The sequence below is a fragment of the Moschus berezovskii genome, chromosome 16 (assembly GCF_049115385.1).
Source record: "Moschus berezovskii isolate FMDL1 chromosome 16, NW_MosBer_1.0, whole genome shotgun sequence".
NCBI classification, from domain to species: Eukaryota; Metazoa; Chordata; class Mammalia; order Artiodactyla; family Moschidae; genus Moschus; species Moschus berezovskii.
The window spans coordinates 72,870,874-72,884,101 of record NC_142475.1 but is presented as its reverse complement, the minus strand read 5'-3'; the positions used below and the strand labels follow the sequence as shown (position 1 = coordinate 72,884,101).

At 42.2% G+C, this 13,228-nt stretch overlaps 1 protein-coding gene across 8 annotated transcripts in view; it reads right to left on the bottom strand.

The window, feature by feature from the left end:
• ASPH (aspartate beta-hydroxylase) overlaps window positions 1-13,228 on the bottom strand; it is a 183,100-nt gene that overhangs the window by 12,805 nt on the left and 157,067 nt on the right. For all 8 annotated transcript variants that reach the window (XM_088844454.1, XM_055432550.2, XM_055432548.2 and 5 more), the window contains 3 exons: window positions 6,994-7,129; window positions 795-886; window positions 286-419 (listed from right to left, as the gene is read on the bottom strand). In XM_088844454.1, coding sequence (XP_088700580.1) covers window positions 286-419; window positions 795-886; window positions 6,994-7,129 — 362 coding nt within the window. The remainder of the gene's footprint in view (window positions 1-285; window positions 420-794; window positions 887-6,993; window positions 7,130-13,228) is intronic.

The window sequence follows — 13,228 nt, the reverse complement described above, 5'->3', positions numbered from 1 at the left end:
CTGAAGAATTCCACAGACAGAGGAGCCTGGTGGGCTACAATCCACGGGGTCTCAAAGAGTCGAACACGACTGAGCGACCAACACTTTCACTTCTTTCTTTCACTTTCTGATCAACAGAAAGCACAGAGATTCGACATAGTCTAACGAAGTTGGATTAATACCTCCCACCCTAGTCTATTTCAGTCACAAAGGAAGGGAAATAATCCACCTGAACGTAGCTTTGCTGTAATGAGCATCCATTGTCAGAGGTGATGAAATAGACAGAAAATGATGGGGGGAGCATACCTGGTCTCGTTGGCACATCGGATCTTGCAGCCTTCCTTGGGAATCACCAAGCCCAGGTGCATTCGGAGCCTACAGTTCGTGGGTCCCGTGTGTGGCCACACGTGGGTTCCCGGGTGCATAATGGAATATTTGATCTGCACAGAAAACATAACCCCTGTTCATCCCTTTATCAAGGTGTGGGAGAACTACTAAATTAAAGCAACAGTACAAAATTACCGTCAATTTTGATTAGAGCCATCGCAGCACTCAGAATTTATGTTCTCATCTTATTTCTTTGTAAAGGAACTAAAAATAAGGACTCCCATTTCCCACACAGCTATAAACACTGAACATTTTCCACTCTCAATGCTGCCGTCAAGGCCATGAAATTGTTTCATTAAAATGCGAGTGAAAAAAGAGACATTCAGTGGGTCAAAGAAAATGACCGTTTCTTCGTAAACATCAGCATTTCCATTTATTCTCCTAAAAACTGATTGTGTCCTCCCCAGAACTGAAAACATCCTTGGTACCTGTCCTCTTCGGCATCCTGTTGTCTCAGGGAATTTATCTAGTAAAGAACAGGTCTTAGGAGCTCCTTTACAGGCATTTTCATTTTTTCTTCCTAGAACAATAAATGATAAAACCAGTTAGGAACAAATCATAGTAAAGCTGTAACTCATCCCGTTTTGACCATATGCAACCTATATTATCCTCCTCACTGTAAGAATGAGAAGGCTAGGACTTCCCTGGTGGTCCAGTGGCAAGACTTTGAGCTCCCAATACAGGAGGCCCCAGGTTCAATCCCGGGTCAGGGAATTAGATCCCACATGCTGCAACTAAGAGTTCACGAGCTGCAACTAAGACTCAGCACAGCCAAAATGATAAATAAATATTAAAGAAAAGCCAAAGGAAGCAATTTTAAAAAAAATGAGAGGCTGAAGAAACACAAGAAGACACAATGTTCTGTTGCAATAGACAGTGACTAGTAAAGTAAGGAGCAGAATACTCATTGGCCTAATGCCCTGCAACACAGGGCATGTGTTACATGCCTATTTCCCCCCTGCGGCAGGGAGAATAATGGCCCCTCCCAAAGAGGATCACAACCTAAGCCCAGTAACTGGTAAACATATTAGGTAACATGGCAAGGGGAAATTAAGGTTGCATTCCCTGGTGGCTCAGAGGTTAAAGCGTCTGCCTCCAATGTGGGAGACCCGGGTTCAATCCCTGGGTCGGGAAGATCCCCTGGAGAAGGAAACGGTAACCCACTCCAGTATTCTTGCCTGGAGAATCCCATGGACGGAGAAGCCTGGTAGGCTACAGCCCACGGGGTCGCAAAGAGTCGGACACGACTGAGCGACGGAACGGAACGGATGACGATGAGATTACTAACCAACTGACCTTTAAAAAAGGAGTTTACTGTGGATGAACTGGATGGCGCCAGTGTAATCACAGGGCCTAAATACACAAGGAGCAGAGAGTCAAGGCCAGAGAGAGACAGAATGAGAAAGACGTGACCGGCCATTGCTGGTTCTGAAGACGCAAGGGGACCACAAGCTAAAGAATGTGGGCAACTTCTAGAAGCCAGAGCCACCAGAAGAAATGCCAGAGCCACCAGAAGCCACCCTGATGACACTTTGATTTTAGCTCAGTGAGACCCACTTCTGACCTCTAAATTGTAAAGATAATACATATGTGTTATCTTAAGCCACTAAATTTATGGTGATCTGTTACAGTGGTCACAGTAAATTAATCCACCCACCCCAAGGAAGCAAAATAGCTTACTGCATTTTCCAGGATTATATGCTAATAACCTACACATTATTTTTCATTGAAATTTAATGTATTTTTCAATGTACAGCTCATTCTTTATGTGCTGATAAAGAAGAGGGAAGGAGATCTCTGGGAGACAGGGGTTTCTCTGAGTGACTGTCAAGAACACAGATGTAGGTAGAATCTGAAGCATCTTGGACTATGCAACTTTCCTCACCATCTACAAAATTACTGTTTCTTAGGAATGATGTGCTCGGAAAGGTACAATGCCATTTGCTCTCATGGAGGAGTATAAACGATGTCTTTTTTTTTTTTTTTGAAAGATAGAAACATTTTAACTCCCAGAGTCCATCTTCTTAACTGTGACCTAAGACTGCCTCTATTACTGTTATATAATGTATAATTATTATTTAATAAAAAACTAGTATCGCTATTATTTATCTGTCAGACCTTTGAACACTCACTGATCCTAGTAACAACCCCATACTCAAGGCACTATTTTCATTGTCATTTTTCAGCTGAGGAATTTGAGGTTCAGAGATTCAGGAACAGGCCCCCATTACACGTTAACAAGTGGTACAGCCAGGACCCCAACTCAGAATCTTCCGTCTCCAGAGGCTATGCTTTAAAGCATGATTTACCATTTCATTGCATCTTGGATGTGAACATAGCTGTGCAGAACAAACCATTCAGCTGAGGAGAAAATGCCCAGCAGCTGAACGCAGTGTGGTTTTGTTATTTTATTATTTCCCACACAGTTTAAAGTAACTTTCAAGAAGTGATAAATTCTGCTTCTTTGGGGAAAAATAACCTTAGAAAGAGATCTAACTGCCAATGCAAATCTGAGAGAATCAATTGAACATTTCATTTACATGTGAAGAATACATTTTAAGAGGGATATTCATGGAGCCACCTTGGAAGAAAAGCTATGACCAATCTAGACAGCATGTTAAAAAGCAGAGACATTACTTTGCCAACAAAGGTCCACACAGTCAAGCTATGGTTTTTCCAGTAGTCATGTACATGTGAGAGTTGGACCATAAAGAAGGCTGAACACTGAAGAATTGATGCTTTTGAACTGTGGTGTCGGAAAATACTCTTGAGATTCCCGTGGACAGCAAGGAGATCAAACCAGTGAATCATAAAGGAAATCAATCTTGAATATTCATTGGAAGGACTGATGATGAAGCTGAAACTCCAATACTTTGGACATCTGATGCAAAGAACTGACTCAGTAGAAAAGACCCTGATGCTGGGAAAGATTGAAAGCAGGAGGAGAAGGGGATGACAGAGGACTTGATGGTTGGATGGCATCACCAATTCAATGGACATGAGTTTGAGCAAGTTTCGGGAGATGGTGAAGGACAGGGAAGCCTGGCCTGCTTCAGTCAATGGGGTCGCAAAGAGTCAGACACGACCGAGAGATTGAACAACAACAATTCATGGAGCCGAGCTTTTTAAAGGTCCTGGGTTGTAGCTCTCTGAAGTTTCGTTAGGTTCTACTGCTGGGATGACAACAGGTTCATCTTGCACGTCAACTCTAATCAGTTGACAGTGGCTACCTATGGCTACCTAGAATTGTCTAGGTAGCCACTGTCAACTGATCAGTGTGTTGAGAAGAATTCAGAGGTTCATCTTGAGTTCACCCAGAAAGGCTCTTGGGATCAGGTAGCACTGTCTCCCATGGGCTCTGGAAACAAAATGACTGCGCATGTGTGGCATATTTGCTAACTGAATGTTTTACCATTCATCGTGGTAGCAATAAACAAACAAAACAGATGTTCTGTAACACCCACACAGCAATTTGAAAGCATCTGTGGGGAAAATTTCATATGTATGTTTGTTGATTCTGTCTTTTTTTCTCTAACTCAAAAAAGGTGATCATTCAAAAGGGAATACTGAAGCTCCAATACTTTGGCCACTTGATGTGAACGAAGAGCTGATTCACTGGTAAAACCCCTTATGCCGGGAAAGACTGAAAGTAAATGAGAAGGATGCGGCAGAGGATGAGATGGTTGGATGGCATCATCAACTCAGTGGGCATGAATTCGAGCAAACTGCGGGAAGCAGTGAAGGACAGAGGAGCCTAGTGTGCTGCAGTCCATGGTGTTGCAAAGAGTGGGACACACCTTAGCGAGTGAACGACAACAACAGCATATACTTTAGAGTTCTGGGCTGCTCAGAGACCTTTTGTGATTCCCACTTACATACGGATGGAAACCAAGCTTGAAGCCACAGCTTCAAGGCCTTCAAATATCCAGTAGCATCCTTTCCTAACTAGACTAGACAACCTTTAAGTCTCTAGTAAGTCAGATCTGTATGGGCCTCTTGTCCGGACCTGAGTTCTCAGTGTTGCTAAGCAACAGCCCTGCTGCCTCCCTCCCCACATTTTCCTGACCCCTCTGTCTCCAGGCTGACAGGGCATCTTCCTTCAGGGACTCCTCCCTGCTTCTATGCAAGCTACATTACTGGATGCCCTCAAAAGTCCTTAAACTGTGCATTTATTTCCAGAAAATACTGGATTCCTCCCAGAAGACTGGAACCACAAACAAAAGACTACACAGAAACTTAATAAAACTTCCTAAAAGAGAAACTATTTTATGATCAAAAAATAAGACTAGAAATTAATTTCTAGTTAATTGACTGAAACTCATGGAAAAACAGGTATGTATAGAATGCACATACACTTCTAAATTATTTTGGATCAAAATGGAAATCAAGATAAAATCAAGTCTTTTGGGGGGAATAATACAAGTGAAAATACACATTACAGCTTAAGGAAAGTAGTCAAAACTTTGAATCAGCTTTGAATCAAAGCCAGAGATCAGTCCATAGTCTTAAATGCTTTTATTAATGAATCAGAACAAAAATAAATTTTCTAAGAAGTTCCAATTGAAAAGTTACAAAAAAAAAAACAATAAAATAAGGAACAAAAGAACAAGAAGAGGAAGAAAAATATAAAATCAGAAATTAGAAAATAATTAAAATAAGGTGAGATGTAATTTGAGTTTTTTTTAAAGAAATAATAGATCACTCTGTCAAACTTAAGAAAAAAGAAGGAACATACAAATTCCATTCAGTGGGAAGAAGGATTTAACAAAGATAACAAGGAAGTAAAGAGTACTTTAAGGAATTACTCTAATTCATGGAAAATTAGGTATAATAAAAATATATGAAAATGTGTAAGTTAACAGATATTCTATGATTCCACTTATATGAATTGTTTTGTCTAAAGTAGTCAAATTCATAGACACAGAAAGTGCAAAAGTGGTTGACAAGGGCTGAGTTTTGCAAGGTGAAATAGGTCACAGATTGGTTGCCCAAAAATATGAATATATTTGACTGTACTAAATGTACACTTAAAAACAGATGAGACGCTAAATTTTAAGTTATGTGTATTTTGCTACAGTTGAAAAATTTTTAAAAATACACCCAAACCTTAAAAGTCAAACCAAATAATTTGGTTGCCACCAACCAAACTGTCTCCATTATTTATTTCCTTTTGTTTAATGTTCTTATATGCCCTACAATGCTTTGCGTATTTCAATTCATACACTCTGCAGAGAGTATGGTTCCCAAAAATTACCTCCAGGATGCGTACCATTCTGAAGCCTTATTCTAGGAAACCCAGTCGGTACTATGAAGCATGAGGATGTTAATGGAATGGAGGCATCGGATGAACTGGTGAATGCTTACAGCCAACAGAATTGACTCATTTAGTGAGATGCCAATAGACAAAAATTAGCATGCTGTTCACATATTGACCTTACTATAGCTCTGCTTTAAAAAGTCTTGTTGGAAAAAAGCTGACAGAGTCACTTGAAATCCTGTGATCTCTCTTCTTATGGACATTTCCCTGAAAATATTATTGAAGTTGTTCTTTCTCTGACATGTAAACCTTCGTATTCTGAACGCATACTGACATAAAGGATGGTGCTTATTTGTCCCATAACATAAACCAACTGCTTACCATCTTCTAATTTATTTTCTGCAGCTAAAGGTGTGAGACACACGATGATTAGTCTTCAGAATGGATTTACTTTTGTACAGCTACTGTTAACCCAGGTTAATTTGAATTTTCAAGAGAGTTGGAGAGTGCTTTAAAGATAAAATTCAGTGCTTCTCATTTGGAAGACAGACTGATATTAACTTGTTGGACACACACAGAGTAGGGCGTGTACCTGGGCCTGGGTTCAGCTCAGGGAATGGTACGTTGACTGTGAACCTCTTCCTATTCTTTTTGTTTTAATTTCTTTTCGGCTGCACTGTGTCTGCATTGCTCTGCTTGGCTTTTCTCCAGCTGCGGCGAGTGAGGGCTACTCTCTAGTTGCGGTGTGCGTGCTTCTCATGGCGGTGGCTTGCGGAGCCCAAGCTCGAGTGCGGGCTTCAGAAGTTGCAGCAAAGCGACTTGGTTGCTCTGCAACATGTGCGATCTTCTTGGACCAGAGATCATTGAACCCATCTCCCCTGCATTGGCAGGCGGACTCTCAACCACTGGATGACCAGGAAAGTCCCTTGTTCCTATTCTTGAGGAGCTCAGACACTAGCTTTTACTGAGCTGTCCCTCTGGTGTGTCGTCATCCCTAACAGCTCTCATGTTGGGATGCGTTTCCATGGGACAGGGGCAAAGGAGGCCCAGGGAAGCTCTTTTCTAAGGCACCCATGGGGGGCTTTTAGTTACATCTATACCGAAGGACTACTCTTTGTAACATATCATTAAACAGGAAAGACCAGGAAAACCCAAACACATTCTATATCCAAATACAACATATGCATACATAAAACTATGAATGTGCATGCACACACATATAAATGAGTGTTCACACATTTTAAGAAGAAATGAACAGATTTTGATAATCTGGGTTTCCCAGGGTCTGTGAAGTATTCCCAGAAGCCGCCTCCCGCCCCGGCCCCTTTCCCATCAAGTCACAGAGAATGATCAGGAAGTCAGGCGCTCACCTTGCTGCCACAGCGTAAATTGACTCCAGTCACCCTTTTCCCTCAGGTTCTCATCTTCAGGCAGGAAGAGGCCCTGGGTTTTATCCATCGCTGCAAGGCCTTCATCTCGGATTAACTTCCAGTTTCTTTCTAAGGACTAGATAAAAGATTCTGGACTGAAAATATGCCTGGTAATACACCTTAGGAGCTTTCCTGGTGGCCCAGATGGTAAAGTGTCTGCCTGCAATGCGGGAGACCCAGGTTCGATCCCTGGGTTAATGACATTCAGCTTTTTGTTTGTTTGTCTGATTAATAAGAAATGAAAAATTTCCTCTCGTCTAGATTTGCTGTTGTTTAGTCACTAAGTTGTGTCTGACTCTTTGTGACTCCATGCACTGTAGCCCGCCAGGCTCCTCTGTCCATGGGATTCTCCAGGCAAGAATACTGGAGTGGGTCGCCATGCCCTCCTCCAGGGGAATCTTCTCAATCCAGGGATTGAACCCATGTCTCGTAAGTCTACCTGCATTCGCAGGCAGGTTCTTTACCGCTAGCATCACCTGGGAAGCCCATCCAAGACATTCACCCCATCCTGAATGCACCTAAATCGCCAACCCTCCCTGCAGCTATTGTAACTTGTTCAAGCTATGAGATGAATCTGTTCGATTCTTGTTAAAACTGCCACACTGACGGGAGAATTGCTGCTCTAACACATGGAATTACTTTTCAAATGAGGCCACTGGTGGGTGCCTCATACGTCAGGCTCTTCCTCTCTGCCCTCTTGGTATCTGAGAATCTTCTTTCATTTCTTTTGAAAGCTGATTTTAGGGGCATCTTTGGAAAGAGCTGATCTTTTGTTCCTAAAATAGGGCATGAAGCCCTAGGGAAAATGTTAAAGTGATTACATCACTAAATACAATTTTTAAAATTTTCCTTAAGAGCAGGCTTTTTACACAGTGTCATCCCACTGCCTCCTGCCTCCTCTCCCCAGGGTCCCCCTAGGCTGAGAGACTTTTCCATGAGCAGTAGGGACTTAAATTTTTTTTTTTTTCTTGTTTGCACAGAGGCGCTGGATGACAGACTCAAGGCTGAAAGAAGCAAAGGGGTGCATGGTCTCCCAGTTGGTCCCCAACTGGAAACACTCCAGTGGCAGTACCACTGACTCCTCAATCTGCTGAGCAAAGGCTGTACGGACGTTGACTTTTTTTTCTTTATTTATCATGAAACAGCCACTCAGCATGTTCTCTCTAGAGCTCAGTACTTGGAGGTAGAATCTGACAACTGGAAGGATCTGTGTTGTGGGTGTTGTGGAGACTTCTGTCTTGAGGGATGACGGGGGATGTGGACAGTGACTGAGTCTAGGGACTCACAGTCTAGTGCCAGAAACTGGCACTGTGGTTCCCCACCTCCTTCACCTCTGGGGCATCTGTGGAAGAAGGGGGTCAGATCGCAGAGGGCTCGGGGCCCTGCTCCCCTCTGGGACAGCAGGGTGGCCATGGGTCCCCACTGTGATGCTGAGGACACACACTGGCAAGGTACTGGTGGAACCAAGTGCTCACTGACTGGGTAGTGGGCACATCTCAAAGGAAGCACACACTCTGAGGGCTGGGGAAAACTGGCTAACCAGAGATTACACATTCTACACGGTGACTTGATGAAAAACACAGAGAACAGACCCATCATGACCCCCTCCGTGTTCAATAGAGCCACTTTTTCTAGCAAAGTAATGATTGTGCTTGAAGGTGGCTCAGTGGTAAAGAATCCGCCTGCCAAGGCAGGAGACACTAGAGACACAGGTTTGATCCCCGGTTCAGGAGTAGGAAATGGCAAGCCACTCCAGTATTCTTGCCTGGAGAATCCCATGGACAGAGGAGCCTGGGGGGCCACAGTCCATGGGGTCGTACAGAGTTGGACCCAACTGAGCGATTAAGCAAGCATGCTTAATGACTGCACTTGGGAATGTTTTTCACTTTTGGAAAGACCCAAAAAAAAGACTCCTTTTTTTGGGCATGGGGGGAGGGAATCTGGAATGGGTCCTAGGAATGGCATTTTCAAGCACAAACCAAGGTACCGCACTGTAAAAATTTAATGGTTACAGGAATTAAAGGCCAAATAGAATTTTTTCTTGTGTGCATGCATGAGCGACAGACAGACAGAACAAAGGAAGAGGTGGGGAGTGAGGCAGGGGAGGGAGGGAGGAGAAGGAGAAGGAGGGGGAGAAAACAAGGAGAAATGTATCTTTTCTGTAATAGTATCATTAGTCTTCTGACTTGGCAAATAATTCCATTTTTTAGGAAATTCCAACAGGAACCTGAAGGCTTGCACAGAGCAGGCCATGCCTACATTCTCATCTGAAATATTACTTCCTTGACCCTACTACATTCATTCATTTTGTAAAACTGAAAAGAGAGATTCATAGGGTTGGTATTTGGGTTGGTTGCCCAGAAGACAGAAGCTTCTGATTCACATTTTTTCCTCTGACTACACAGACTTTAGCAAACAGAGATCTGTTTGTTTTCACAATGCTTCCTGGCCTCATAAACCCATCATCAGCGCATGCCTTTCAGTTAAACCTCAGCTATATTGGGCACTCCACTCATCTATAAATGGACTTCCCAGTTTCAAGCCTCATTAATCCCACCCTGTGCAGCCAGCTCTCCTTAATCCTCCCTCTCCTTCCAGTGCATGACGGTTTCCTCTTTTTGCAGTTATTCTGCTCACTCCACTTAGATGGCATACTTTTTTCTTCAACATCAAATTAAATGAAGTCCTATTTTTAAAGGCTTCTCCTAACACTGATTTCTTGCAGAAAGCCTTTAGAGGTGCAAACTAAAGCCAAACTAATTCTTAACTATTTCACTTGCTATGTTCATTCTATCAAGAAATACACATTTTTAAAAAGTGAAATATTACTATAAGTTTTATAATGAAAGCAGCAGTCTCTTACTCAAGTTTTCCCCAGTCTTGAGTCCAGTCCCCAACTAACTGCTTTAAATATTTTTTCTCATTTTTACCTGCTTCCATGTAAATAATATATTATTATATTGCTATCTCTTGATTTATTAATTCTAGACTTTATCACTCATTTTCTACCAGGGAAGGGAACAAATTTGATGTCTTCTTTTTCTTCTCCATCTAGCAATTCAGCTCATTTCACACACCTTTCACATATTTGAGTAAACTCCCATTTGAGTTTTATTGAGTTGTAACAAATATACTTTGTTTCACATGCAGCATATATAAATTCTGCCTCCTTTCCTTTGGCTTGATTTTCTAACGCCCTTAACACTGCTTCTTCTTTATAGCCCTGAAAGTGTCCTATAAAATCTCTTGATACTATGCTACCTTTTGCCAAAAATAACATATAAGCTCTTTCTCTGAAGATACCCTACAACAGCCATCTGCTTTGCTCTGCTCTGAACTGGGTGGTGTCTGGGCTTGCTGGACCACTGTCATCAAGGAACTTTCCTTGACCTCTGCCCAGTATGAGGCTCCCTAATTACTCAATTCTAATCTGAATAAAGGATTATCTGTGTTCCTGAGAAAGGACACACACTGCAGGTAAAACTGAATTTCTAAAAATATCTGGTTATTCTTTTTTTTTTTAAATTTCATTGAAGTACAGTTGATTTACAATGTTGCATTAATTTCTTCTGTATAGCAAAGTGCTTCAGTTATACACACATATATATATTCTTTTCCATTATGGTTTATCACAAGATATTGACTATAGTTGTCTGTGTTATACAGTAGGACCTTGTTGTTTGTCCATCCTATATATCATAGTTCTCATCTGCTGATCCCTGAAACCCAACCTCCCCCTCCCCTAAACCCCCTCCCCACGGACAACCACAGATTTGTTCTGCATGTCCGTGTCTGTTTCATAGGTAGATTTGTGCCATTTTTTTAGATTCCACAGATAAGTGATATCATATGGTATCGGTCATCCTCTTTTTTACTTATCTGAAGTTGTTCTTACACTTGATTGAAGGCTTGACTATGTACAGGATTCTAGCCAGTGAATAATTTCTAGGTAAGCTTTTGGACAGCTAAGAGCTCATACCAGTCAAACCTAAAGGAAATAAGCTTTGAACATTCATTGGAAGAACTGATGCTGAAGCTGATGCTTTGGCCACCTGACGTGAAAAGCTGACTTGTTGGAAAAGACCCTGATGCTGGAAAAGATTGAGGGCAGGAGGTGAAGGGGGTGACAGAGGATGAGATGATTGGATGGTATCACCAACTCAAAGGACATGAATCTGAGCAAACTCCAGGAGATAGTGAAGGACAGGGAAGCCTGGCATGCTGCAGTCCATAGGGTCACAAAGAGTCGGCTACAACTTAGCGACTGAACAACAGCTTTGGTTTCTTTTGAATCCTCTCTCCCCAGTTTGTGGATGGCTACTTTCTGTGTTCTTACATGGTCTTCTGTGTGCTCAGACATTCCTGTGTGTCCAAATCTCCTTTTCTAATAAAGATACTAGTCATATCAGATTAGGGCTCACCCTAACGGCCTCATTTTAACTTTGTCTCCTTAAAGGTCCTATTTCCTAGTACGGTCATATTCGTGGGAATAGGAATTCAACATATAAGTTTTGAGGGGACACAGTCAACGTGTGACATTAATGCAGAATCAGGTTAAAACTAGACCCAGCTGAGAAAGTTAACAGCAGATGGGAGGGGATAGGTACACCAGTAAATCTATGGCAGCAGAACAAAACACAGTCATGGAAACAATCAGAAAGAGATACACATTTAACATGTGGACAAAACATAATACAAGATAAGCCTAAGCAAGGTTAGGTAAGTAACTACGGGCAAACACAGACACTGGCAGAAGTCCCAGAGTTGTTTGTACCTTGAAAGGTCCTGACTCCAAATTGAGAGAAGGCAAGTGATCTAAGACTATTCCAGGCCAAGTTTCCACATTAAATCAGAGTTAGAATGAATTATAACAGTGGTTCATTAGTAAAATGTATACCCTTTTTACCTAATTGTCTACGACATGTTTGTTAGTTAACTATTTTAGGAATTCCAGATCTGATTTTTTAGAGATAAAGTCAGTTTACTGAAATCTTGGCTAAAACATGCCTATACTTTATACTGTGATGAAAGGACATGGGTAGCAGTGTCCTCTGCCTTTGAGAGAATATAGCAGGGTAGAGGGGCAGCCCCCTGAGTGCCGAGCTGAAGTTATGAAATCCAAGCAAGGAAGTGCAATGCTCTCACAGCAAACTGATTTTAATAAAATCTCTTGGGAAATTAGTAGCACTGACGAAGCAATCTCGTGCTGGTTCCTAATGCATTTTAATCAGATCTCCAGTTTTTCAAGTTCGAATATAAAAATAAAGGAAAACATCTGACATCTCCTATTGGGAAATAAACGAACAACAATCAAATGAGAAAAGCAAAGACTATTTATTCAGAGCTTGCTGGAGCAAGGGAGTCTGCCACCATCACCTATGTCTGGACATGGGAAAACTTTCTAGTGAAAAAGGGAAGGTTTCAGGCAGAGAAGCCCTGATCGGAGGCTGTTGGCCTGGAGAAGCTGTAAGCAGGTTAGCAGCAGCTGAGTGTTCTAGTGATTGGCTGTTGTTCAGTCTCTAAGTCGTGTCTGATTCTTTGCTCGCCAGGCTCCTCTTCATAAAATTTCTCAAGCAAGAACCCTGGAGTGTGTTGCCATTTCCTTCTTCAGGGAATCTTCCCAACCCAGGATCAAACCTGGCAGGTAGATTCCTAACAACTGAGCCACCAGGAAAGCCCTAGTGATTGGTTGTGTGTGTTAGTCACTCAGTGTCCGATTCTTTGCAACCCCACAGCTCCTCTGTCCATGGATTTCTCCAGGCAAGAATACTGGAGTGGGTAGCCATTTCCTTCTCCAGGGGATCTACCCAACCCAAGGATCAAACCTGGGTCTCCTGCATTGCAGGTAGATTCTTTACCATCTGAGCCACTAGTGACTGGTTAGGGGAGCATACTGACTTTCTCTGGTTGGTGCTAGGTTGGAAATGGGGACACAAATTAGGAGAGCTGCCAGTTATTAATCAAGTCCTGGATATTTGGGCAGAATGATAACAGAAGTTACTGTTCAGCTTCCAGGATTGTCACTGGAGATCATAATCTGGCTTGCTGCCAGTCTGGTTCACAGTAGGTTGGCTTCCTGGGTTATTTATTATAGAAAAGGGGTTGGTTTCCCTGGCAGTTTGCTGCAGATGGTGGGTTGATTCCATTTCTATAAATGGCTTGACCATCGCCCTTC